Source organism: Harpia harpyja, chromosome 1 (genome assembly GCF_026419915.1).
Source record: "Harpia harpyja isolate bHarHar1 chromosome 1, bHarHar1 primary haplotype, whole genome shotgun sequence".
In the NCBI taxonomy this organism is placed as follows: domain Eukaryota; kingdom Metazoa; phylum Chordata; class Aves; order Accipitriformes; family Accipitridae; genus Harpia; species Harpia harpyja.
The window spans coordinates 86,430,408-86,456,213 of record NC_068940.1 but is presented as its reverse complement, the minus strand read 5'-3'; the positions used below and the strand labels follow the sequence as shown (position 1 = coordinate 86,456,213).

At 40.5% G+C, this 25,806-nt stretch overlaps 1 protein-coding gene and 1 long non-coding RNA gene across 4 annotated transcripts in view; both read right to left on the bottom strand.

The window, feature by feature from the left end:
• Positions 1 to 15,798, bottom strand: part of STAM (signal transducing adaptor molecule) — a 39,649-nt gene extending 23,851 nt beyond the window's left edge. Inside the window, exons 1-2 of one of the 3 annotated variants that reach the window (XM_052803569.1) lie at positions 15,633 to 15,798; positions 3,577 to 3,661 (exon numbers count right to left, since the gene is read on the bottom strand). In XM_052803569.1, the coding sequence (XP_052659529.1) occupies positions 3,577 to 3,661; positions 15,633 to 15,672 (125 nt within the window). In that variant the 5' untranslated portion in view covers positions 15,673 to 15,798. Of the gene's footprint in view, positions 1 to 3,576; positions 3,662 to 4,159; positions 4,942 to 15,577 lie in introns of those variants that run through there. The other 2 variants (XM_052803588.1, XM_052803579.1) reach the window with 2 other exon arrangements.
• A 3,145-nt stretch (positions 15,799 to 18,943) lies between these two features.
• On the bottom strand, positions 18,944 to 25,549 carry LOC128142903 (uncharacterized). The gene is made up of 3 exons (XR_008235551.1): positions 25,285 to 25,549; positions 21,982 to 22,057; positions 18,944 to 21,416 (listed from the first exon to the last, which is right to left on the bottom strand). It is a non-coding gene; the product is annotated as an uncharacterized LOC128142903 (long non-coding RNA).
• Between the last annotated feature and the right edge of the window lie 257 nt (positions 25,550 to 25,806).

Below are 25,806 nucleotides of genomic sequence, written 5' to 3'. Positions count from 1 at the left end.
AAGCAGATCCCAATTAAGAAGACTAGCATCCTTGCCACAGGAACTTAAACTGAATGAGAATTTCAAACAACGTAGCATATCTGATTTAAACCTCTTAATGGGGAACTTTGTCTTGCTTTACCTTGCTATGGCATGACATAATCCATCAAAACAAAGAAAACCCACTATCAGCAAGTTTTAACAGAATCTGAATTTAAAGCAGTGAGTCAGCTGGCAGCCTATTACAAGCAGGGTAAATATACAAAGATTAAAGTCATAGCCAGGATAAAACCACTGTTTTATTAAAAAAAAAAAACAACACCAAAAAAAACAAAACCACAAACACAAAAAACCAAAAGCAAACAAACAAAAACCATAAATCATAACAGAAATTCTAGCTGTCCCAGAGAAATTTAGCTGCACATTACCAGAAGATCCCAAGCAGCCGTCTCTTGCAGCTACATACATTTGAGCACTGTTCAGGCTAGGTTGCTGTGAGACTAAGTCTTGCCTGTGGAAATGCTTTCAGTGATTAAACAGAATACTGAAGCCTTAATAATATAGTTTTTGATACAGGCTCAGCATCAACATGCACAAGGAGCAGTTTTACACATACAGACTAATATGAAACATTATTAACAACCTGCCAGCTGTTATCTTAACTACAGTTATACATAACAGTACAAAAGTCTCAATATGTGTGAGAGACTGAAAGAGTTAATGTCTCAAACATTGTAGTGGGGCAAGTTCTGCTTAAAGACAAACCCTGCACAGCAAGGAGCCAAGGTGAAAAGCCCATCAGCTCAGACATCAGCAACAGGAGGGGGAGGGCATGCTGGAGGGTGCGCAGCTCCCTGTTCTGATGATACAAAGATCAAACAATGGCAGTGTCTGCAGGGAAGGAGAAGTTACTCCACAAATGACCCCCAAGCCGAAAGGCTCACAAACTGTTCATTAACCTGAGGAGTTCGGGTGCCCGCCCGAAGGAGGGGCAAGGATGATAAAAGGACACAAGTTGAAGCCCCAGGTGTGCAAGCCCACCGGGACTGGACCCCTCAGCTGACTGAACCAATGCTGGACCCAGGACCGGTGAAATCTTTCTCTCTTCCTTTTTCTCTCTCTGTCTTCTTCTCTCTTTCCCTTTTCCACAATCCCTACACCTCATCCGTTTCAAGATATAAACCGTTGACCAAGTCTGAGACTGAGTGGATCTAGCCACACCTGGGCCCTTCTCTGAGGAGGAGTCGGGGAAGCAAAGGGGTCTGCTCTGAACCTCGTGACTCAATGGGAGGGATCTCCTTATTCTGTGAATTGATGTATATGGTTACACAGTTTACAGAAGTAGTCTTATGCCAATTCCTGTTGTGAGAAACCCTGCCACCTACTACCACGCCTCCCCAGTTCGGTTTGCTTCTGTCATGAATAAAATCTTTAACTGATTGTTTGGCGTCGTTTCACCTTAATTTAGCCAGAGGGAATTTCGAATTAAACATGACTCCCTGGTCTGTCCAGTCTGGGTGACTCCCTGGTCTGTCCAGTCTGGGTCGTGACAATATGCCATGCTATTTATAAGTACTCCTCTAGAGACCATCTCTAATCCCAAAGAATAAGCTTATTTGCAAACCTGTCCTTCGGAACAAAAGTCCCAGGTGGAAATTTGCTGTCTGGCATCTCATACTGTTTCCTGCAGTTTTACAAGGCAATCCAAGTTGTTCTCAGAGAAGACTTCCACTAAACAGCAGCAATGGCAAAACTCTCTTTTTGAGGCTATTCCTTACCTGAATTATTACAGGAAATGCTTGGAGAAGATGTATTTAAAACATTTCCAAAGCCTAATACTACACTGAATATAAACACTATAGATACACCAAAACTATTTTTTGTTTGCTCACTCAAATTATACTTTAACTTTTCATGTCCAAAAAATGAGTCCATGCATAAATTCTCTGAGAGAGCTCAGTAAAGAATCAATAATGGAAGCATTAGCAGCCCATATTAAGATGTGTTTAATTTAATATCACATTTTCAAAATGTACATTTATCAAAGCCCTGATATGAGGGAATAGCTTCTCAAAACAAGGGGAAGAAACAGAACCTTGTTGCTTTCTGTGACAAAGACACTGGTGGTCTCATGGTGAAGACAAGGGAAAGGCAGCAGATGCTTTATACCTTGGTTTTAGCAAAGTTTCGACATACAGTTGAAGCTCCTTATCACTCAACTGGTGAAATATGGACTGGATAAAAGGATGATAAGGTGGGTGGAAAACGGGCTGGCCTCCTAAGCTGAAAGAGTTGTCACCAGTGGTACAAATTCCAGCTAGTGGGCAGCAACTAGTGGGGTCCCTCAGGGATCTCTGCTGGGACCAACACTGCTAAATGTCATCACTAATAACCTGAATGATGGGAGGCAGTGCACTCTCAGCAACTTTACTGACAACAGCAAATTGGCGGGGAGCAATCAATACACTGGAGGGCAGGGCTACTATTCAGAGGGACCTGGACAGGCTGGAGAAATGGGCAGACTGCAACTTAGTCAAGTTCAGCAAGAGCAAGGGCAAGGTATTGCATTTCAGATGGTCTGCACCAGCAAAGGCCAGGAGCTGACAACCTAAAAAGCAGCTCCACAGGAAAGGATCTGCAGGTCCTACTGGGTGACAGATGTCAGCAGTGCAGCCTGGCAGCAAAGACAACCAAACACATTCTGGGTCAAACAAGTGGTCAGCAGAGCCAAGAGGGCCAAGGAAGTAAGTGATCCTTCCCCTCCATTCTGCTCTTGTAAGATTGCATCTGGAGTACTTTGCCCAGTTTGGGGCTCCCCTGTGCAAAAAGGATATTGATGCACTGCAGTAAGTCCAATGGAGGGTTCCCAGGATGGTCAGAGGAGAGACACATACAAGGAGAGATGGAGAGCTGCTTTCAGTTTTGAGAAGAGTGGACTAAAAGGGGACCTTACTGCTTTCTACAACTAATTAATCAGAGAATAAATAGAAGACACAGCCAGACTTTCTTAGAGCTGCACAGGCACAGGACAAGATGTAACAGACAAGTTGGAACAGGGCAAATTGTAATCAGATTGCAGGATTATTTATTTATTTACTTACTGTGAGGGTACTTAAATACTGAAACATGCTGCCCATAGAGGTTGTGGAAACGCTGACCTTGGAGGCATTCAAGACTTGACACGGTCCTGAGCAACCTGATCTAATTAGACCTGTTTTGAGCTGAGGAGTTGGACTAAATGACCTCTGGAAGTCACTTCCAACCTAGATTATGATACTGTAAGAAAAATACCTCATGAAGTCTTCTGGCTTTACAGTGACACTGCTAAAACGTACCAGTTTATTTATTCTGTTACATTGGTGAAAAGCTGCTGTACGCAAGTCCTAATTTTAACAGGTTGGCTAGTATCTCCAAAGAAAGAATTGCAAAATATTTGAGCATAAAATCCATAGATTTTTCTTTTACTTGTAATAAACTTAAGTTAAATGGAGCTGTTGCAAAAGTCTATACAAGATAACAAAAATTTCATTCCTCTTATCTAAGACTGCAATAACAAAAATTAACAAAGTTTGGGGAGGAAATTCTGAAGTCACTTACCCTGTGCGTGACTGTCCAACTTTATCACAGATGTCTAAGATCAGGCCCCAGTCCTCTGCAGTGTTCATCTCACTGGTTGCTTTCTCTGATGAATAAAGTATAAGTAAATCAAAATACAAATTAAAAAAAAAAGATAAAATAATTTAACAAAATTGTCAACAAAAATGTTGCAGTATTACCTCTTTGTATATTGCTAAATGTATGACAAATCCCTATATTTAATAAATTCATATATTAAAACTGTGATACCTAATTCTTTTTAATTTTTGAATGTTCACTTGTGGCCATGAATTTAAACTCATAAGCAAATATATGTTTGGGGGTTGTTTTCCCACATAATAAAGATATACCCAGAATATGACAGCTACCAGCAGATTTTTTTTTCCATTTCGAACTGTGAAGTTAATAGGATATGAATACCCAAAGCATTAGTTCACTGTTTGCAGTCAGATACAACCGCATTTACCACTTTCTCAGACACTAAACTGCTGTGTCTTGCACTTCCTTTCTATGTATTACAACTCAGCAAGGAGAATTCAACAATTCATTAATAATCACTAAACTTTTATCTCCCCATTCTCACCTCTGCTCTGGATGATATATTCCACCATATCTTTTCAGCTACAGAGACTGCTAAACCAAAGCTAATCTGATAGAAGCCATTGGGACTCTTTCTTCCAAATCTTTTGAATTAGGACAAGAAGAGTCCCTGCTGAAGAGTGAAGAAATAGAGAATGCAGGTGTAGAAGAAATTGATTCCACTTCAGAAAAAAAAATAGAGACTGCCTCCCTATTTCTCCCCCAGAAAAGCTTAGGTACACAAAGGATAACGATAAATAAAAGGGTTAACGGAAACTGAGCCTTACACTGCAGCTGAATGGAAGATTATCTAAACACTGATAGATCAGATCAGTGCTGGAGAGCACAAGGGAATGAACAAGCAGTTCCATTATTCACCAAACAGAAGGCGAATGGGCACAGAATAGTACACAAACTTTGTTTCCTATCCCTGCTTCATCTAATATTCACCTCTTAATCTACAAAACACAAAATACACCTCAGCAATGGATACCATCCCTCGGAGAATGTCTCAGACTACTTAGTTTTATGAAAGGAAGCAAAGATTTTCTATAAAAACTTATATGCCAGGAAAGATTCATTATCCATATTATCATTTGCAAGACTGCAAAGAAGAGAAAGACAAAGCAAAACATTTACTTTCCAAATATTACAATGAATTATTCATCCCAAAGTTGATGGCTTGTCTTTATGAATTGAGTTTCTCTGTCCTACAAATTGAAGTCAGGTTACAGTTAATTAGTTTCTTAATTCAGAACCAAAATGCAGAAAAGCAAAGCTCTATGGTTATGTGCTCTCAAAGTATTTCTGGGGGGGGGGAAATCAAACACTGCCATATAGAACTAGAATGATAACACATCAGTTGTACTGCCTGATGCAAGGAAAACAGGAAAGCAGTATAGGGAAATCCTAAATGGAAGTTAGTTACAATTCCATATGTTCTCTCAGGTAAAGTAAAGGAGCACTGCCTCTTCTCTCTAAACTGAAGCAGAAAACTTATTTGATTACAAAAAGCAGTCATAATCAACAAAAATATGAAAAATTCTGAGTAGACACCATGCTAGCATCTAGCACTAAGATATACCAGCTGATCAACCAACCACTTTATTTTTCTTTCATCTACTATTGTTCCAAATCATGCTTAGGACTAGTATAGCTAACAATGAGAGAAATTATTGATTTTTAAATCTTGCTCATAAAGGAAACATGTCAACTGTGAAGCAAAAATTGAGAGGAACACCATAATGGCAGAATCCACTCAGCATGCCAGTTAAAAATACCAAAACGTGACAACAGAGCAATGAGACTGTACCCTGCTTATATCAATGAACATTGTTTCATTACCCCAGAATTTTTGGTTTTTAGTTGAGGATACTTGAAAAATACAAGCAAATGAGATAGGGGGAAAAAAAAGGCAAGTAAAACCCCATAGCTGAACCATGCATTATGCTTTCCCTGCTTGTTACTTATCACTTTAATATAGCCAGCTCTCAGTCATCTGTAGGCAGAATACTTGTGCCACACATGGTAAGACACCTAAACTGAATGCCTTGCATAGAGCCATCACAAGCCAAGACAACCTTCTGTAATCACAGGCCATGAGCACAGCACCTATACTGCTACCAAAGCCTGCCTCAAGTCTGAGGCATCGCAACTGCTTTTTTGAAACATGGAGCATAAGTGGAGTTGCACCTGAGCTGAAGGTGTGCCTACACAACATTCCCAAAAGTGAAAACAGCTGATAAGCACAGTCCAGAGACACACAAAACAGAGCACATGGAGGCAGGTTAGTTCCAGGACTCCACTGTTTCTGTTCATTGCCAGTTCTGCTGGAGCTGGACCAGCTCCAGTCAAAGTGTGTCTGCACAGTGCTCTCCAGAGCCTTAAGTTCCCACCAGGCTCAGAGCTCACATGCAGCCTCACAAACCCACGCTGCTCGCTCATGCCTAATGCTGTATTTCAGTTAGCACATCCTTCAGCAGTCAGAGCTGAGAAATCCAATGGAACAAACTTCAACCTTTTCCATTATTTTACATAACAGTTGTCTGCACTTTTGGCAACAATTCATCCTTCTTTCCTCACAATGTCATCAGAGAGAAATGGCATAGCAATCGGTTATGTCTTTTACAAACGAAAAAGTAAAATAATGCATGCTTAAGGTTTAAAAATAATGAATGGTCTTTTATGCTAATTTAAATAGTCTGGCTAAAACTAAAAATCAGATGGTGACTGATGAAATCCCTGATCCATATCAACCACACCAATTACAACCTTCATTTTAATTCTCAGTAAGAATATTTTGCAAATTTTTCCACAAGTACAATTATAAGTTTTCTATCACAGCTACACTCCTTCTTGGAAGTTGAACTTAGTCCTGTATAAAACCTGCCATTTGCTTGCAACACCTTCCCCCCTCGTTAGTCAGGATATTTTCTCCACCAACAAACACTAGATAGTTTCTTACTAAATTTCAGTCTGAAACCCAGTTTCATTGTGTACTTTCTGTCTTCTGTAGTAACAAGCATCTATTAATTCCCTTGGATAATAAAATTAATTGTAAGACATGAGAAAAAACATTTTGCCTCTAGACTTTTATTTAAATTCTGTCTTAAACAATGGCAGTTAAAAGTTAACGGCATACTGTGAATGTTAGCAGTACACTATCTGACACTATCCACAAAAAAGGCCGCTAACTCTGTCAGAGCATTAGCAAGTGACTATCACCTTTGACCACTCTGGGAACAGGAGCAACAAAGATGCTTTGACAAAATTCCTGTGTTGCATCAGTGTTTTACAGACAAAATTATGACTTAAAGCTACTTAAGTTAAATTACTTGCACTACTATCACTTAAAATCCATGAATCCTCCCTCTTCTAATCTGAGGCACACATTCACAGCCAAAAAAACCTTCATATACATTCAGTATTTGCTTACCCTGACTAATAGCTGGCACCCGACCAGCCTTCAGGTACAGCTGACATGTCACTATCAGCCTCTATCTTAGTACCAACATGGACTCCGATAGGGAGGGAAAAGCAGACATTTCTATTTAAAGTCTTTGGATAGGTTAGCACAGGATATAGAAGATAACTTAAACTAGAAATGTTCTTCATCTTCCATCTCTGATCAAAAATAATTCTGCCACAGCAATATTAATGTTTACTTCAGACCCTATCCCTCCACCTCATCATTGCTACAAAATCTTATTCAACTTAGTGAATGCCAAGCCAGGATCAGATAACATTTCAGACTTCACTAAAACAACTTTTAAAGACAGTGCTGGCTCCTTCATGAAATCTGTGTTCTTTAAAACTTCTTAATGCTGTGTCAAACACAAAGGAAAACAGGACTATGCGACACAGATGTATACATGATTGAACTTTGTCTCTAGTTTTCCGAAACAGCGCTCTCCCATAAAGCTCTATCACTCAAATTCAAGGTATTGTTTTCCTAGTGCAAGCAAGGCCTACAAGTTAATGTAGGAACTTTAACCAGTGCAAGACTATAACATCCTACATTGCCTCAGATTGTAATTAGTGGTTTTTAAATTTTTTTTACGACCACTTTTTTTATTTCCTTTTTTTTTTTTCCATTACAGGTTTTCAATTTTCACCTTTAATTTTCTAGGAGTTATTTTAAATTATTTTCTTACAATTAATTCCACAAAGACAGACACGCAAAGTGGTAAGCACCATAGTTTCAGTTGAAAAGAATACTTAGGACTATGGCTTCTTTGGACAACAATAATAACAACGATTCTGCACAATTTAAGAATACCTTTCTAAGTAACTTCAACAATTTATTTAATTCCTAAAACAAAAGCAAGACACACAAAACCAATATATCACATTTTTCACCCACTTTGCAAGGCACAGAGTGTGGGATCACTAGGCTTCTCCCTTTATACTGCTTCTGTACTCATAACACTAATCATACCGAGCCAGACCAATTCCATCTTGCCCAACATTCAGTCTCTAATATATTATTATACCTAAAAAAGCAGATGCCTAGGAAAACATAAAAAAGAATAAGGTAAGCATTAGTTGTACTGCCTCACAACACACCTTTCAGCAACCAACCACTTACAGCTTTGTAACTCCCGAGTCAGAAATGGTGCTTCAACCACACAAACGTAATCATAAACCACATACAAAATAAATAATTCAGAAAGTATTCTGAAGCAAAATGCATCTCCTGATACAAATCTCATCTGTGTCTGTATCTTCAAAATTTCTCAGTAAGTTCTAGAACATGATCTCCTTCAAAGGAAACATCTAGATGCTGAATTCATACTTCCAAACATCTCCTTTTTTTTTTTTTTTTCCAACTAAGCCTCTGAATAAAATTTATACAAACCTGAACATCATCTGCCTTCTAAAGAAAACACCATTCCTCAGTATACACGCTGTCTAGTCTCACTGAAATACTGTACCAAAAACCCAGGAAACAATATTATACCTTTTGATCAGAAGCCAGGCCAGAAAGATCTAAATACATGAGTTACCTTACCTATACTTTGGTTGTGGTGAAAGTACACCGGCTTTTGCATGGGCTTTTTTGGGATACCTAAATAAACCAGCCTCTCCTTGTGTTGTAAAGTTTGTTAATTTTGTTGAGGTCCCATTTCCCTCCAATTTACACAAACCTGAAAAAGATTGGAGCATCAATAAAATTGTTTTCTTCTCTGGTTTTGTGCATTATTTTAAAATTATATCCAAAGCAAAAATATTTGCACTGTGATTCTATTTGAAGTTCCCTACTACATACAAAACACAACTGCAGTTGATCATTTTAGGACAGAAGATGCAAGCTTTTCTCATAAGAAAAAATAATAATTTCCTAATAATTCATAATTTTCCTAAAAGAAATTTATCATCAGATTTATAAAGTACTATTAGACAGAAGAATAATGCTGAAAAAAGCCACTGCCAAACTTAGTGGTTGACTGTTTAGGTGCTGGTAAGAGAAATATAAATATTGCTGCAGATTTTCCATGCAAATATATGCTAGTGACTTGATTTCTCTGCCTTAGTTCTGCAACTTAACAATAGCATTTTACCAACTTACTAGAATTTTGCAAGAGTAAATGTTCTCATCAATGCTGGGATACTGCAGTGAATAGCATGATACATTTCTTAAGGTAACAAAGACTACCCATTGCTAACAACATTTTTAGAGGGAAATTTTGGCAGGTTTGAGCTTCCTAAGCTTTAGATTTTTATTTTTTTATTTAAAAAAAAAAATCCAATCTTAGGACTGAGCTATTTTTCTGCTACAAAGTCTCAAAGATGTTAAAACTACCTAGAATTTCAAGAAATAACATAACAGATCAAAACACCCCCAAACCCAACACTTAAAATATACATAATTTGAAGCAGGTAAAACAAATATGAGTAAAAACTATCAGAATATCCTAGCAAACTAAGGTTTATAACCATTCTAGTTGGTATTTGCTCTTACTACATTAATGAACATAATTCCATTTCCCCAGATGGACATCTCTCAAATGAAATACTGAAGTTCTTAGTAACTGAAGTTACAAAGAAAAGAATGGCTACAGAAAGACTTCAAAAGAATGGCTAAAGAAAGTCTTCACTCACAGACTAAAATTACAACCAGTTTCTAGCATGATAAAAAATCCTCAAAAATCCATGATATCAATGTAAGCACCACAGAATTAACAAAAAATTCAAAACTCCTCTCAGCCTTTACTCCTCCTCTCCCACTGAAAGTCTTGTTTTCTTCCCAAGGCTAAATAAATAACTTTCCCACTCTGTATAGAAATGCAAAAATTCCAAAGCATTATAAAAACATAAATGTAACTACTTCATCTCTTAAATATAGTTTAAATAGTCCTGAAAGACTGAAACTGATTGCAAATTTTTCTTTCTTTTTGCAGTCATTTGCCAAGAAATTCTGACTACATACCATTCTACAACACCGAAGTTAAAAGTAATTAATTTTGCTCTTTTTGTTTTTCAAATAAAATGAACAAACTCATTTGTTGGCCCATTCTACAACAAATACTGCTTTAATATTAACCACTCTGCATTTCACTAGCATGCTCAGAACAGCACAGAAAAATATGTCCAACCAGATTCCATTTAGACAAGATTGAAAATAGCCTCTAACAGGCAATGACACCATAGAAAGAAACTAGAATTCCCTGTTCAACCATCAACTTCAGTAAAGCCATTAACCAATTTCTTCAGTTTAACTGTATCCCCATTTACAGTATTCCTAAAAAGTCCTTATGGGAGCACTTGTAGAAGTTGTCTCATGAAAGCACTGCTAGCTGATCCAAGGCAAAAGCAAGCAGTGGTGACTGAGCTGACATGAGGCCACCTCAACTCATTCTTTCAGAAGTCTTTCAGAAGACTATGTAGGATCCCACCATGCATGAGGCAGCCTAGCCAAGACAGACATCGCTCAACTCAATAAGGAGCAGTATGAAGATAAAAGGATTCAAGATCTGGTAAGACAATGCTGAAAACAGTAAGACAAGCTGGGCAAAAATAATTTAGATGTTTAGACGTCTTATGGCAAACTCTAACAAATCCATGGAACTCAAACTACCTTTCACCCAGAAATATTACAACAGAGGAGGAAGGTGAGCACATTCAAGATACATGAGAATGATGATGATTATTCTGTAAACAAGGTGTATCACAGGCATATTATAATAATAAATGGTGCCAGGATCTATTTGCAGAGCCCTACTAACCAAGCCACAGTAGAAGTGGCATTTCAGAATGAAGATCAGCAAGAGACTTAAAAATAACACTGTATATTTGATATGAAAAGTTATCAGAGGAACAGATTTTACGTGTTGGAGACCTACTTTGATCCCTCTGAATTTTGATATTGTAATGCACACTGTCACATCTGAAATGAGGGGAAGCACTTAAAATGACAGCTCTTCCCTAGGAGGAAAGAAAAAGAATTAACTGGGAAAGTACAGTCTACAAAAACTCCTTTGCCTACGGAACACACTATGTTGGCTTCAAATAGCCCAACTGAGTCTGGTGATTCATTTTCAGAATGAATCTTTTCTTTACTGAAAAAGATTTTGTTTGTTGGCTATTATACAGAAGGGGTATTCCATGCATTTTTATCCTGTCAGTGTTGCCATTTTTCACTGAGAACACACACCAAAGGTAGCTTTAGTGAGAAGTTCTTGTTTTTCATAAACATTTATAAATAACTGAAAAGGGGGGTGGCTATAGCTCCTTTCCCACACATTTTTCACTCAGCCTCCCTATTAGCTCACAGTTAATATCCTTCTCCCTAAAACAACGCTGAGAAAGCAGTAGGCCAGCTTGGGCAAAAAAGTGCCAGCCTCATGACAAGCTGAACCAATCCTTGTAATTCGTCTTCCCTTGCAGCCAGAAGTAACTCACAGTCTGCAGCCTCCATAATTACCTAGGGTCAAGAATCTCCTCTGCAACAATTTTCCCTCCTTTTGGCAAACCTGGCCTAAACAGAGAAAAGCCCAGCTCAGAGAGACATGTAATTGGATGGTTTTGAGGATGTTGACTAACCAAGGGGATAAACCTAGAGAGTAATGAGTTTAAATAGCAAGAGTATTTTATTACAAGAAACTGCACCATGGGAATCATGGTCAAAGCATTTCTTACATTCTAATACATCAAACTATAAGCTGTGGTACCTTAACATTCCTACTTACCTACAATCATATGTAATTCATGTGTATTATTAAATATCTAAAGAGTTGTAAGCATAAAATGATCAATAACTGCTATAGTTAATAAAAAATGGCAAAAATCATTGCAAGGCACATCAGGTTGACAGTTCTACTACATTACTAAACTACCTGCTTAATTTCCTATTACTGTAAATAGTAAGCCTGCATCTTTTCTTTCTTCCCACTCCTGTGGTACCTCAAACAATTACACTAGCTACGCTGAGAACTAGTCTAACATTCAAAGCATATGCAAGAAATGCACACTAAGGGATGAAGGCACAAGGGAGAAAAATAATGCAAAAAAACCTCGTGTTTTTTAAACACCTCCTCTTAATATCATGTGTGATTTTATGACAGCTCATACCAGAACCTGTATTTATTGCAGCTTATAAAACTTCAGAAATATTAAGCTTAGAGCAGGGAGTAAAAAGTTCTTCCAGTTCTCTTCTTACAACATAGATTAAGTTCACAATGCTTGACATCAACTTAGAATAAAGTATGCACTACATTAAGTCCAGACTTACAGATTTTATTTGTGAGATAACATCTAAATGACACTTCAGAACTGCTTCAGCAGTAAGTTCTTCATCAAACCTTGCCTAACCACTGCTACACTACTAATTAGCCTGTCATGACAGATTAGCAGACAGTCTTTTGGTTTGTAAAGCACATTTCACCATTATTTTGCCTGCATCAAACTTACAGATAAAACCGCATTTCTCTGGGAGTAATTTTGTGATTAGGGTTGTGAAATATGGCACAAACAGACTTACCATCAAACTAATAAGAACACCATTAATCTAACCTCTTAAATGGAGGATTAGTCTCTTAATTACAACCTCAGCAGTCCAGTCTTTTGAAGGTTTTTTCTTTTGTTAAATTCCAGTATTGATGTTCCTTACTTGGACACACTGTTAAAGGTTCCCAGACCTGATTGTGAAAATCCACACCAACTTGTGTCACCAATGATTAGCATCCCTTCCTGTTGAAATATTCCTAAATATGGTAAAAAGAGGGTTCAGGAAACAAAAAGCATCTGGGCTTCATCCAGAGATTTGGACTCTTCGAGGATGACAATGGCTTACTTCCTCAAATCTCTGGGCAGCTTAAAGCATTCATTAATATTATTAGTTTAACAGTAGTCTTAAACAACATTCTTTTGCCAACCACACCAAAAGAAGTGCACCCCTCAAAATCTCTCTACAAAGTTGACACTAAATGGCAAGCTATTACAGATGACCAGGCTCCACAGCCAGAGCATGCTAACAGGACTAGCCAAATGCTGATGACTGGCCAGACAAACTGGGAAATTTCTCCTTCCGAACTTAGATACTTATGCTCCTCAAAACAATGGAAAACAATTTAGTTCCAGATGTGTTCTCTGCAATCCATGATCCTAAATGGTTCCAAAATCATTTCCAACTATTACACAGTACTGACTAGCTGTCTAGTAGATGAGAATGCACAGCTATCACAGCAATAACAACTACACCAATGTCCAAATTCATATGAATTAAGACTAGCTTTTGACTCCTTCCCTGCTTCAGGAATCTGATTTGCAAAAGAAAACTTTCTTGCTGGGCAAGAACAAAGGCAGAGCACTAGACTTTCATTCGGAGAAAAAAAAATTGAAAAATAACACTACTGCTTGACAACTTTTGGAATCTTCCCGAGAACAAGAGAGCTTACTTTACAGCTGATGTTATCTTATGAAGCCTGCCAAGAAGTTCATCCAGATAATAGCACATTCCCAAGGGGCCTCGGGGAAGAAGGGCCCAGGGACACTTTCCAGGAGACTTCATCATTCCCATCTCCCTGGCACAAATCCAGCTAAGTGATGGAGAAAGGCAGAAGGCTCCTGAAGGTAGGCTGCCACCAACTGAACAGCCTGCTGCTCCTTCAGTCTCCCCCAGGACACCATGAAAGGGGGCAACGGAAAGAGGCTGTATTTACTGGTGAAAATTAGCCCATTGCCCACTACCTGCTCTTCCAAGAACAATTTGGGACTGAGTTGTCATTTCCCTGTGCTCATACAGTATGCAGAACAATGCTTTTGAAAAATATCTACTAGGCAAGCACAGTAGGTAAGGCATCCTCTGCACCTAGAAAACAGCAAATAACCCACTGAAGCAACAGTTGGGTGCTACTACCCTGCATTATGAAACTTACAGTGCTGACAAGCACATCTATCAGACTTAGCTCTAGAGAAACCCACTCAAGCAGTCAGATCTTCACTGCTAGACAGCGGCTTTAGGAAGTAGACAAGTGAACATTTGCCAGAACCTCAGCTATCACTTTTTAATCTTATTAGTTCAAGTCATTCTCACAGATAATATTACCAATGTTTTAAACCTCTAATGGTCCATGGAAAATTGGCAAGCAGTGCAATAATTTCTACCTCATTTTCAACTGCCAATTACACTAGAAGACAGCGAAACAATTAGGAAAAATTATTTATTACTTTTCAAAATAAGTCATTACCAACTTTGCCACTGAGAAAGTTATAAATTGAAGGGCAGTCTTCAGCGCAAAAGTGTTCTTAACCGTTCAAAATGGGAAGAAAAGTGAGCTATGCTTTATTAAGATACAACAGAATAAGAATTCCTGACAACACATATACAGAATTTGTGTTGCAGTCCTTTGTTTACGCACTAACCCTTCCCCGCCCCCCAAAAGCTACATACTTTTCAAACAGTTTTGAGTTGATCTTTTTCCAAGAGCTGGAAGAACTGGAGCCCTATCTTCTTAAGTGGGATAAACATTAAGAAAGAAACAATGTATTTGTAGTTGAAAGGTATCGCAAGTATAAGGCTACTAAAGACATTTGTTCCAAGAAACGTATACAGTGTTATACTGCTGTAAGAAGATAATCTAGGGTGGGTGTGGAGGGTACTTATTCAAATATGAGAAAAAGCCCCTTCATAGTATGCTGTTCCCCAGACAAAGCTTTTATCACTCAAAGTAAAACAGACGTCAGCAGCAGGTAGGAAACAAACCGTATTACACAATCACAAATCAGACGTGCAAAACGAATTTTCAACTGCCTATATGTGATTTTACCTTCGGCTTGGGCACATCAACATTAAGCACAATTTTTGTCGAGTAAAAGCCAGACATTTCCTCTCCATCTAGTTTGGCCTTGGAACAAGCAAGGTAAGGATGAAACCTGATCGCAGCACGTCAAGTTTCACTTGAAAGCGAAAAAGAAAGCTCCCACAGGAATTCACTTTAAAGCACTGAATACAAAACACTTTGACAATTTTCTCGTGCCCATCTGCGAAGCAATTGTAGACGGTGCTTTTTCACTTTTCATCCTTTCAGCAACGCTCCAGCACAAGCATTTCTCACTACTTGTTTTGCTGTGCTGCAACGTTACTTCTGCTAAGCAGGCCAGCTCGTCTCCCACAAGCACACCGGTGCTCGCCCCCCTCGCTCGCAGCCCCAGGAAGCCAGGCAGGGCGCGCAGCAGCCCCTGCCGCCCCCGCGCTGTCACCGAACAGGCCGCAGCCACCGCTGCCAAGGGGCGCCCCCGGCCAGGCCGCTCCCCGCCGCGCCGTGACCGCCGGCCCACCCGGGCCGCCGCCGCTGCTGCCCCCGGCTCCCCACCACACGCGAGGCCGGGCGGGCGCCAGCGAGCCCAGCAGCGGAGGGCTGGGGGCGCGGGGGGGGGGGGGGGGGGGAAGCGGGGTCGGAGGAAGGGCCGGCCGCGGGGTTACCTCAGGGGGAGGCCGGGGCGGAGGGCCGGGCCGGGGCGCCGCGGGAGCCACTCACCCACATCCTGGTCGAAGGGGTTGGTGGCGAAGAGCGGCATCGCGGGGCGCGGGGCGCGGGGCGCGGGGCGGCCACCCCTCCCCTCCCGGCAGCGCGGCGGCGGAGCGAGAAGCCGGCGGCGGCGGCGGCAGCTCCTGCTCCTGCTCCTCCTCCTCCCGCCCGGGATACCTCCGCCGCCGCCTCCTCCCAGGGCCGGGGAGCCAGCCCCCCGCGCGCAGCATGCTGGGAAACGGGGGCCGGCCCCGCCGCCGCCTGACGGCCGGCGGCCCCGCGGCCCGGTCCCGGCTCCAGCATCCGACCCGGCCCGCCCCGACCCGACCCGCGGCGGAGATGCAACGCCCGGGGAGCGGGGCCCGGGGCCCGGCGGGCGGGAAGGCCCCGCAGGCCCTTTCCGCAGGCGCCCGCGGCCCGAGCTGTGCCCGGCCCCGGCCGGGCTCGGCAGGTAGGTGGGTGGGTGGGCGGGCGGGCGCCCCGCCTGCCCTGCCCTGCCCTGCCCTGGCCTCACTTGCCGCCCGGCTGCCGGAGGGACCGGCGCTGCTCCTGCTGCCCTGCGGGCTAGCCCCTGCCTGCCCCGCCGCGTCCGGCCAGGCAGCTTAGGGCCGGTAGGGCGGCTCAAAGCGGGAGTTTATTTTATTTAGTTCTGCTGAGCTCTTTCGTGCCTCCCGAGTTAGGAGGTGAGTCGGTTTCGTGCCCAGACACGCTCGCTCCCTATAGAAAATTTTCAGAGCTTCCCTATACATCCGGCCGACTGAGCCTTTTTATTGTTAATGCCATCATGCTTCTGAAGTAGGTGGCCTGACAGCGAAGGTGCAGGATGGTGCTTATGATGGCATCTTTCACAGCATGGCATGGGAGGCTGACCACTTCTCCACGCTTAGATCCTGTTGAGATCAGTAGCTATCAGTTGTTCACAGGAGCCTGAATGTGCCATGACCTTTGCACAGTCGTATCTTGCTGCTTCACTTTGTACGAGTATCTTGCTGGCTTCAATGGGATGTATCCCATGATAACGATTTGACTCACAGGATATGACACGTTCTGCCTGTTCCTGCTGTCACATAAAACTCAAGTCATTATCCTTAAGGACTTCTAGTAGTGTTTAATTACTCTGAACTGGTTGGATCGCAAATTAAGCAAAAAAGGGCACATGCACACACGTGAAGGAAGAGTCGCAGATATCTAAAAGAGCAACACAGGCACGCCACAAGAGTGCTAACAAGAAATAAAAAAGATACTACTGCTGTTTGCAGTGCAGAAACACTAGATGCAATCAATAGCACTAATCATGCTCAATAATGAATGTGATTGCATGCATTAGGCAGAGTTCTGACACATCAAATGAAAACTGCACACCAAGCCTCTTCCCACAGGGCTTTACAGTCACTAGGTATTTCCTTATTTCACTAAAATTTTTTCCAGGATCTTGAGTTCTGCTTCTTTCCCTATCCACAAAAACTGTTTTCAGCAGCTGATGCAGGTCAGCATTGATCTACTACTTAGGACTGTCTACTTTTAAGGAATTGCGTGTTTTCTTTGGATTCTGCCTCAATTCAATGACATCTGCTAGATATTCTCAGAGGATGCTTTACCTCCTCACCATTCATCATCCCCCATTATGTTCACAAAAGACATATGGTAGATGTTCTCAGAGCCTGTTTTATCCCCTCCTTTTTCATCCCTTCCCTCTGATGGGTTTTGAAATGAATTGTAGAATCCTTTCAAAACAGGCAGAGCTTTTATGCAGTAGTCCTGCAGTAAGAGCAAACACAGAGATGTGGGGAACTGGGGTTTTAGACTGTCTTCAGCCTGAAAGGATTCCAACCCAACTTTACTTCCCAGGCAACACCCTACTCAACATTTTGGAAAAGGTAGTCTACTTGTCTTGACGGGAGTGAGTCAAAGATAGGGAGCATCTTAAAGCGCTGTAGTCATGGCTCATGTTTTGTTTCTGTAAAAATTATTTGTTGAACACAGTGTGAAGTACACAAGTCCTTGGAATACTCTGTATTATATTGTATTTCCCTCTTTTCCCCGTCCCATGGCTCTAGCATTCTTCCATGGCACAGCAATGGGTGGCGGTTAGAGCACTCTTCCATGAAGTGGGGTTTGCCCTTTCAGACACAGATGGCTATGGAAACCAGCTTTTCCACCTTATGTGTGAGTAGTATAATGAGTATGCTATTAAAAAAAGGTGTGTTAAGGTTCCTTTGTTGCATGTACTTCAAAAAGTTTGTCTTATTTCCTACTGCATTTCAAATGGGACTTGTGCTGCCTAAGTTAGCTATCTAAAAGTAAGGAATCTAGTTCAAAGGTACAGTCTCAAATCGCATCTAATTTCAGGGTAACTCCAGCTGATGATACTCTGCACTCCCTGTGCCCACAACTATGTGCTACCACCACATTTCTCATATTAGATTTGGAACTTGATCCAATTCATTTGTGGCTGCACAATCAGCTGATTCAGTGAAAACTACATCACTGCAGAAAGTTCCCTGTTGGATCATGTCACTCATCTGATTCACCTTGCAATTAGATCCCAGGCAAGTGAAGAGGTGGGAAGGCACAGCTGGGGACTGTACTTCACCAGACTGGGTCAAGAAAAACAGGCATGTCCAGGGGATTATTCATCTGTTCTATTTCAGACCTCGTTCCGATGGCCTCGGCAACAGTCTGACTTTATTGATTTTATAGAGGAGCTTATCTACCCAACAGTTCTCTGACTTAGGACTTGCCTCCAGACAGCCTTATAGCAAGTTTTAAGTAGGGTGGTTTTTAACAATATGTGCTACTTTTGTCCAAAGTAAACAATCTCAGATGATTAGTACAGACGCTTTTTTCTTTGCACACTTCATTTTTTATATAGTACTGTTTGTTGTTCAGATACTGCTAAGAGATAAAGGCATGTACTCAGTTAATTGCCAGTGCAACTCACTTCCTGGATTTTAAAGATGTGACATACTTCTAAATTTGCTTAAGTAACTGCTTAATTTTGTTGTTTGTTTATATAATTTTTTTACTTATTTTTAAAATTATGATGAGGGTTTATCCATACCAAGGTTAGTTCCGGATTCTGATGTTCTACAATGATTCATTTCCCTATAGTCTTCTGGTAGGAAAGGGTACTTAGGAACAGCAACTTATAAATGACAATCTGCTAGGGAAGTTCTAATGTTTTTTACAATCACTCAACTGACACACATCTGCATTAGACAAGCGTATTTCTTAGAGGAAGACAAGAACACTATGGCCGTGCAGGAGAACTCCACTGCAGTTCCAGTTTACTGGAGGAGTATTATACTTGGCATGCCCATTTATTTTAGCACTTATTAGTTTGCTAGCTGCTGCACTGTAAAGATAAGGTGTATAACTTCAGGAAAAAGTCAGGCCAGTACACTTTTAGGAAGGAGACAGATGTGAAGATCAACAGTTGTCTAAGGGATTGGTCACACTGACCTCTATTTTAACTACATTTTCATTATAGTTGACTGTGTACATTGCTTTCAGAACTGGAAGCTGGGCAGAAAAGAAAATCAAAGGAAAAGAGGAAGGTTCAGAATAGAGAAAGTGCCAGCAGTCCATTTAATCACAGCTTTTGTCTTTGACAGGGCAAGTACAAGATGTTTTGGATGGCATACAAAGATGCTGTAATGCATAACAATACAATGATATGACTAAGACAAAATTTATCCCAGTCACAGGCTACATGTAAATGTTCTAAGTACTGGACTACAGTGATTTACTTCCCATCTATAATCTTATTGTACATGTCCTAATATTTTGCAAGTGTCCAAGTTGCATGGCTTACTTATGGTATTCTTATCTATTTCCTTATGTAAAGAGAATATATGAAACATACCAATACAGTAGGTCTGGTGTCCTCTGTTACACAAGGAGTCAGGCTAAAATTATTTCATTGTCTTTTTGGCCTTAATATTATGAAGTATGCAAGTAGGATTATGTGAAGCATATACCTGGAGTTCCCTCAAATCTATGTAACATTAGAACTAGGCAAGTATTCAAATAATAAACTTTATAGAACAATTCATTTTGCCCTGACCACGGTAAAAATTGTAATGTGCCACATTCTAGTTAATATATGCACATATAGATGCCAGAAACAAGGGTTCATATCTTCCTCAATCTTTCTGTATTCAAAGCAGTACTTGCAAACTAATTCACATGAAGTAATATTTCATATGTTTACACTGCAGTTTTGTTAAATGATTTTGGATAACAAGTTCACCAAAGTGAAACACAAAAATGTGTTCATACTATTTGCATTAGTAAGCTTCTAGTGATGTATTGTGATGTACCTGTAAGAAGCAGATAATCTGGAACCTGCTGGCTGCTGGGACCTCTGGGTGCCTGGGCTTCCCTGGGGATGCTGGCAGGAGCATCACTCTGTGCCAGCTTCCTGACACTGCCGCGGGGAACCACTTGTTCTAGTGCTTTTTTTGGCACAAACACCTGTTCTCAGTGTGGCCAAACTGACTACACCCAATATGGTCACTTTTTCTTGCTGATAACTCAGACCAGTTTTCAACCAGTGATGAGGTTAAAATTAATCTTTTCGCTCTCCACCACTCTTCTAAGAAGGGAAATAGAAATACTTCCACTAACCATAACGGGAGTTAGATTGGAACACTACTCCCTTGATAAAGAGCCCCTTTTAACCAAGTCCTTGAAATAAAACTAAGTAACAAGCAAAGATTGTATGTGCTCTGAAACTAATAATGGAAGCAGTCTCCTCTATAAAGATTGTAGTGCTTAAGCAAGCAAGCTACCATTGAAATATACTGAAAATCAGAAGGTATTTTTAATATTATTGAAGTGTGTTTTGTGAAACCCTGTGAAAAATCTGCCCGATATCTGTTGGCAAGGTAGCAAAGCTTCTTTATTTAAGAAAAATATTACATTTATATTATCACATGGTATAGGGAAGGGAATTTAAGAAGATCTTACTTATGCTAGCCGTTAATTTTCAACATGTACTTTACTTTACTCATGTGAACAGTACCATTGAAGTTAAAGGTACTGATTTTTTACTAAGCATTTTATATGTATATCTATATAATTAGAACATTAGAGTGGATTTGGCTTCCTGATACAGCCAGTCTGCGTAGTGTGCAAAGGTGCCAACTGCACAGATTAACAGTCTATGGGACTGGTCTATACATAAATCTACCCAAGCCTAGCAATGCAACAAAATGTCAGGATAGTTAAACAGTGGTACAGTCCACAATATCCCATAAAGAAAATAATTATTGTTCAGAGTCCAATTAGTCTGTTATAGCAAAAAGTACACTGAGTTTGGATAAACTAAACTCAGATAAGCAGGGTAGTCATCTCCCTTTAAGATGTGTGTGTGTCCTTCAACACTGCAGTTTGGGTTATAGTTTTGCTTCTGCAGAGGATTAAATGGAACAATACACAAGGTCATCTCAAACTGGTCCTTTTCAGAACACAAAATAAATATACCAGTGCTTTTCAGAAATATAGAATCAAGTTTTCACACAAAGACTTCTAAATATTCACAACAGAATTTTTGTATTTTTATAACAGAAATATAAACTTCTGCTTCAGCCTGTGTTCATGACACCTGTTTTCCTTCGCTGACTACTGAACTGTACAGTCAGAGGCTTAATATGAATCATTTATTTTGCAGTAGCAGTGCAAAACTCCAACTGCTTCAGATGTGCCAAATAGACATCTTCTAGTTCTTTCCACAAGACTTACGCAATCCATTCTACACCATGTCTTTTGAAAGCATCTTCTGTCCTATTCCTAGAGTAGTAAATAGAATAATAGATATACACGCCCAGATGAAAGCACAAAAAGTGCATAGACACTGTGTTGTTCAATTTAGACATAGCTAAATTCTGTTTACTTGCATTTATCCTTGAATACATCACTGATTACTACATATCATAAGCCTAAAATAGTGTGCAAGTACTTTATACAAGTCTGTTGTCTAAACACTTTGCTCTTGCAAGGCGTGTTGGGAGAATTAAGTGAAGACAGGGCAGAAGGACAAGCAGAATTTAAGTTGTTAATTTTTTTAACAAATTGTCCTTCCTTAGGATTTTAAGTTATCATCTCGCATTTAACTATTCTGAATATAAAGCTGATCTCATGATTCTGCAAGGCTCATAATAAGTAATTCTTGCAGCATTTCATAGTAGATGACCTTCCCCTGTGATAGTGGAGCTGATAAGTCATTATATTATTTTCAGAGCACTACAACTTTTCATATCATAGAAATGTTCCCACATTGGATAGCTTAATTTTGTAACAAAAAAAATCATTATAGAACACTGCATGAGAAAAATAATTCTTGTAAAAGCCTCACCTTGTATTTCTGGAAATAGGAAATAAAACCCATTCAGCTTTATAAGGTATTGAATATCTACTTGTGCCATAGGAACCTAGAAAATAAAAACACATAGATGATATCAATCGTGAAGAAGGCCAGGAAAACCACTCATTTTTGTAGTAACAGTATAGCACTGTTGATGGTTTGGAACTAGAGTGGATAAAGGAGAACCACCTGTGAAGGCTGAGAATGAATATGAAACATAATGATGCGCTCACCTACAATACAAAAGACCTTGATCTGACTATCTTAAAATTTATTAGGAAGGTTGATTTCAGACTGTACTTGAACAACAGCAAAGTTGAGCTAAATGGATAAGCCAGTCATAATTGATTTTAAAAGATGATTTAGATAATGCAATTAATGTATAATTTATTAATAATTAATGTATAATTCAGTTCCATTGACTACATTTCTGTATGTAGTCAAAATCTGTCTTATGAATAATTTTGGGATTTGGGGGGTCAAAAGGTGCTAGCCAAAGTTGAAATATTAGATGAAATAATTTTACCACTCTAAAAGTACAGTATTTCTAATTAAGCGCAGATACTGTACTTAATGCTTTGAAAATAGCTGACATTTTATCAAATTTAAGTAAAGGATCTTATAGTGATTCAGAAAATACCGACTAGTAAACCACAAATATACACATGGTAAATTGACAGAAATCATGATTAAAAGAATAATAGAAAACTTATGAAAAGGAAATTACGTTTCAACTAATTTATTGCAATTCCTGGAACATGTAATTACAAGAACAGATTAAAACAAATTAACAAAACAAACACATTTTGAAAATGCTGCTGAAAAACTGTCACACAGGAACTATCAAGGGTATGAAGTAGTTATAGATTAAGGAACAAAATATCTCCATGGATCAAAACATGGGAAACAGAAACAGAGCAAGTTTTCTTTAGTATGGCAAAAAGAAATCAGTGGGGTGTTTTATGAAAGTTCTGCAATAAGTTTTGTGCTTAATACATTCATAAATGGTCGGGAAATACAGACAAGTGTGGAATGGCAAAACTTGCAAATGACACAAAATGTTTAGTTTATTCAAATCCAAAAAGGATTACGAGGATATTCAGAAATTTCTCTTCAATTGAGTGAATGGGTAGTGTGATAGCCAGAGGAATTGTATGCTCATAAATAAACCCCACAGTATTAGAGCAAAAACATTGAGCTACTGTCCTGGTTTTAGCTGGGATAGAGTTAATTTTCTTCTTAGTAGCTGGTATAGTGTGATGTTTTGGGTTCAGAATGAGAAGAATGTTGATAACACACTGATGTTTTCAGTTGTTGCTAAGTAGTGTTTAGACTGAGTCAAGGATTTTTCAGCTTCTCATGTCCAGCCAGCAAGAAGGTTGGAGGGGCACAAGAAGTTGGGAGGGGACACAGCCAGGGCAGCTGACCCAAAATGGCCAAAGGGATATTCCATACCATGTGATGTCATGCCCAGTATATAAACTGGGGGGAGGGGGGGGCGGGAATTGCTGCTCAGGAACTGAATGGGCATCGTTTGGTGAGTGGTGAGCAATTGCATTGTGCATCACTTGTTTTGTATATTCCAATCCTTTTATTATTATTGTCATTTTATTATTGTTATTATTATCATTATTATTTTCTTCCTTTCTGTTCTATTAAACTGTTCTTATCTCAACCCACGAGTTTTACCTTTTTTCTTCTGATTCTCTCCCCCATCACACTGGGTGGGGGGGAAGTGAGTGAGCAGCTGCGTGATGCTTAGTTGCTGGCTGGGGTTAAACCACAACAGCTACTTACCCTCCCTACCAAGTTCTTAATTGACTAAATCAACTGAAGACAAACCTGGTCATCATTTCAGCTAATTTGTGCATCCAAAATCAGTAAGTTTGAGCAAATAAATAGTGGAAGGAAAGTAATACAGAATTCTAATGAGAATATATCAAAGATTGTTTATCAAATTTCAAAAGATTCTGTGCAAAAGCATGGAAAACATCCAAGGAGGGATTTAAAAATGAAAAATGTTTACTTCAGAAAGCAAACAGGATTTGTTCCATTAAATCTGCTCTGGAAAAATCTCAAGAGAGAAATGGCAAAGGACAGGTAGATTAAAAAATCACCACCCATATTATTAATTGCGATCAGGTCATGCCTTCCTCCATGTATCATAATTTAAAATTAGAAAGTCTTCATCAGTTAATGAAGTCATAAGTTGGCAAATTCAAATGAGACAAAAAAACACTTTACACGTAGTATGTGCTTAATTTGTGATACCCATTTCAACACTGCATTGACAAAGCCGAGAAGCTAGAAAGGTTTGGAGAAATGAAATTTGAGCGGAAAAAAAGGTGTAAGAAAGATAGCAGGAATACTCAGAATTAAAACAGTAAATACAGAAAATATTTTGGAAAGCTACAGAGTTTAAACCACCTTATAACTGTTACACTGAGATGAAATTTAGGTTCAGATTATCCCATATTTGTCCACTGCATAGTTTCTTGCACTTTCCTCTGAAGTTTTTGCCAACCTTCTGAATTAGGTCATTCAATCCTGTGTGTAAATTCTTTTGTCTAGATTTTTTAACTATAGGATTCCCAAAGTGGGTTATATTTATGACTACTGGAACATGAAAAGCATCTGTGTATATATAATATTGTTAGTTACTATAATCTTACGAGCATACACATGGTGCTGTTTTGCCAACTACTCATTTTGTATGCGTATGTTATACATTTGCTGTTGCCAGTGGGTGTGTATTTTGAGGCTGAAAGCTGAACATAGGCTTGTGTGCTTTGGTGAGGAGAGGGAGAGAGACCAAGTTTTTGCGTGGCACATCTACTTACCTTTTACCTGAAGGCCTGTGAACTGAGACCATCTAGGTGTTTTCAACATGGAGATGACCTACCCCATCCTAAAGGAGGTAGACTTGGACTCTTGAAATCCTTTTGGACTGAAAAAGTAGCATTTCAAAGACACATCCTGACCCACTTTTGGAATTCTTCTGTCTGTATATGCCTGTGTTCGAGGTTTGGGCCGAATGGCCATGGTCACCATGTTTAGCTGTGGAAATGAGGAGCCCGAGGCTACATGGACACTGCCCAAAGTAGTGAACAGCATCCACAGGCTAGCATAGACTGAGCCGGGTGTCAGGATGGCGGGTGCAGCCTGCACCTTTGAAGGGCCACGTCACACCAGTATAGCTCAGGCTGAGGCTGCCTCCCCTTCCAGAGCTAGTCCCAGCAACACTCCCTGCGCTGGCTTTGCTTCCCCCGGCATGTGCGCAGGGAGCAGACTTACACGACAACACGCATATTCAAACGTCGTCCTTTGGTCTGCCAGCTGGGTTCTCCGCAGGCCCTAGGAAGAAATTTCCCCCCTTCTCAGGTGTGGGCCTTAGTCTTCCCTGTGTATTGAGGGTGGTGTTCATTGAGGCCTACCAGGCTGGCAGGTGTTCTCTCCCGAGGTCACCCCGGCAGGTGGCCGTTGGGCCTCTGAGGCGGGGGTCTGGGCATATTCCCACCCCTCGGTCTCTGACCAGACTCCTAGCTGTTCAACCCCGGACGCACATTTCTGTGTTTTCCAGAACTGTGGTGTTTTCTGTCACTTCCGTTGGGGTGGGCTACGCTCTGGCTTTCGCCTGACGGTTGCCAGCGGGGCTGGAGACGCAGTGCCGACCCACCAGGGGCTTCCTCGCGCGGGAGGGGACAGCGGGCGTGACGCCCGGGGGCCGCGTGTGAGGGCTGGGGCCCTGCCTGCCCGGGGACCCCCGTGAGGGCCGCCGCCAGGCTTCGGCCGCCCCCGGAGGGTCTGGCGTGCCCC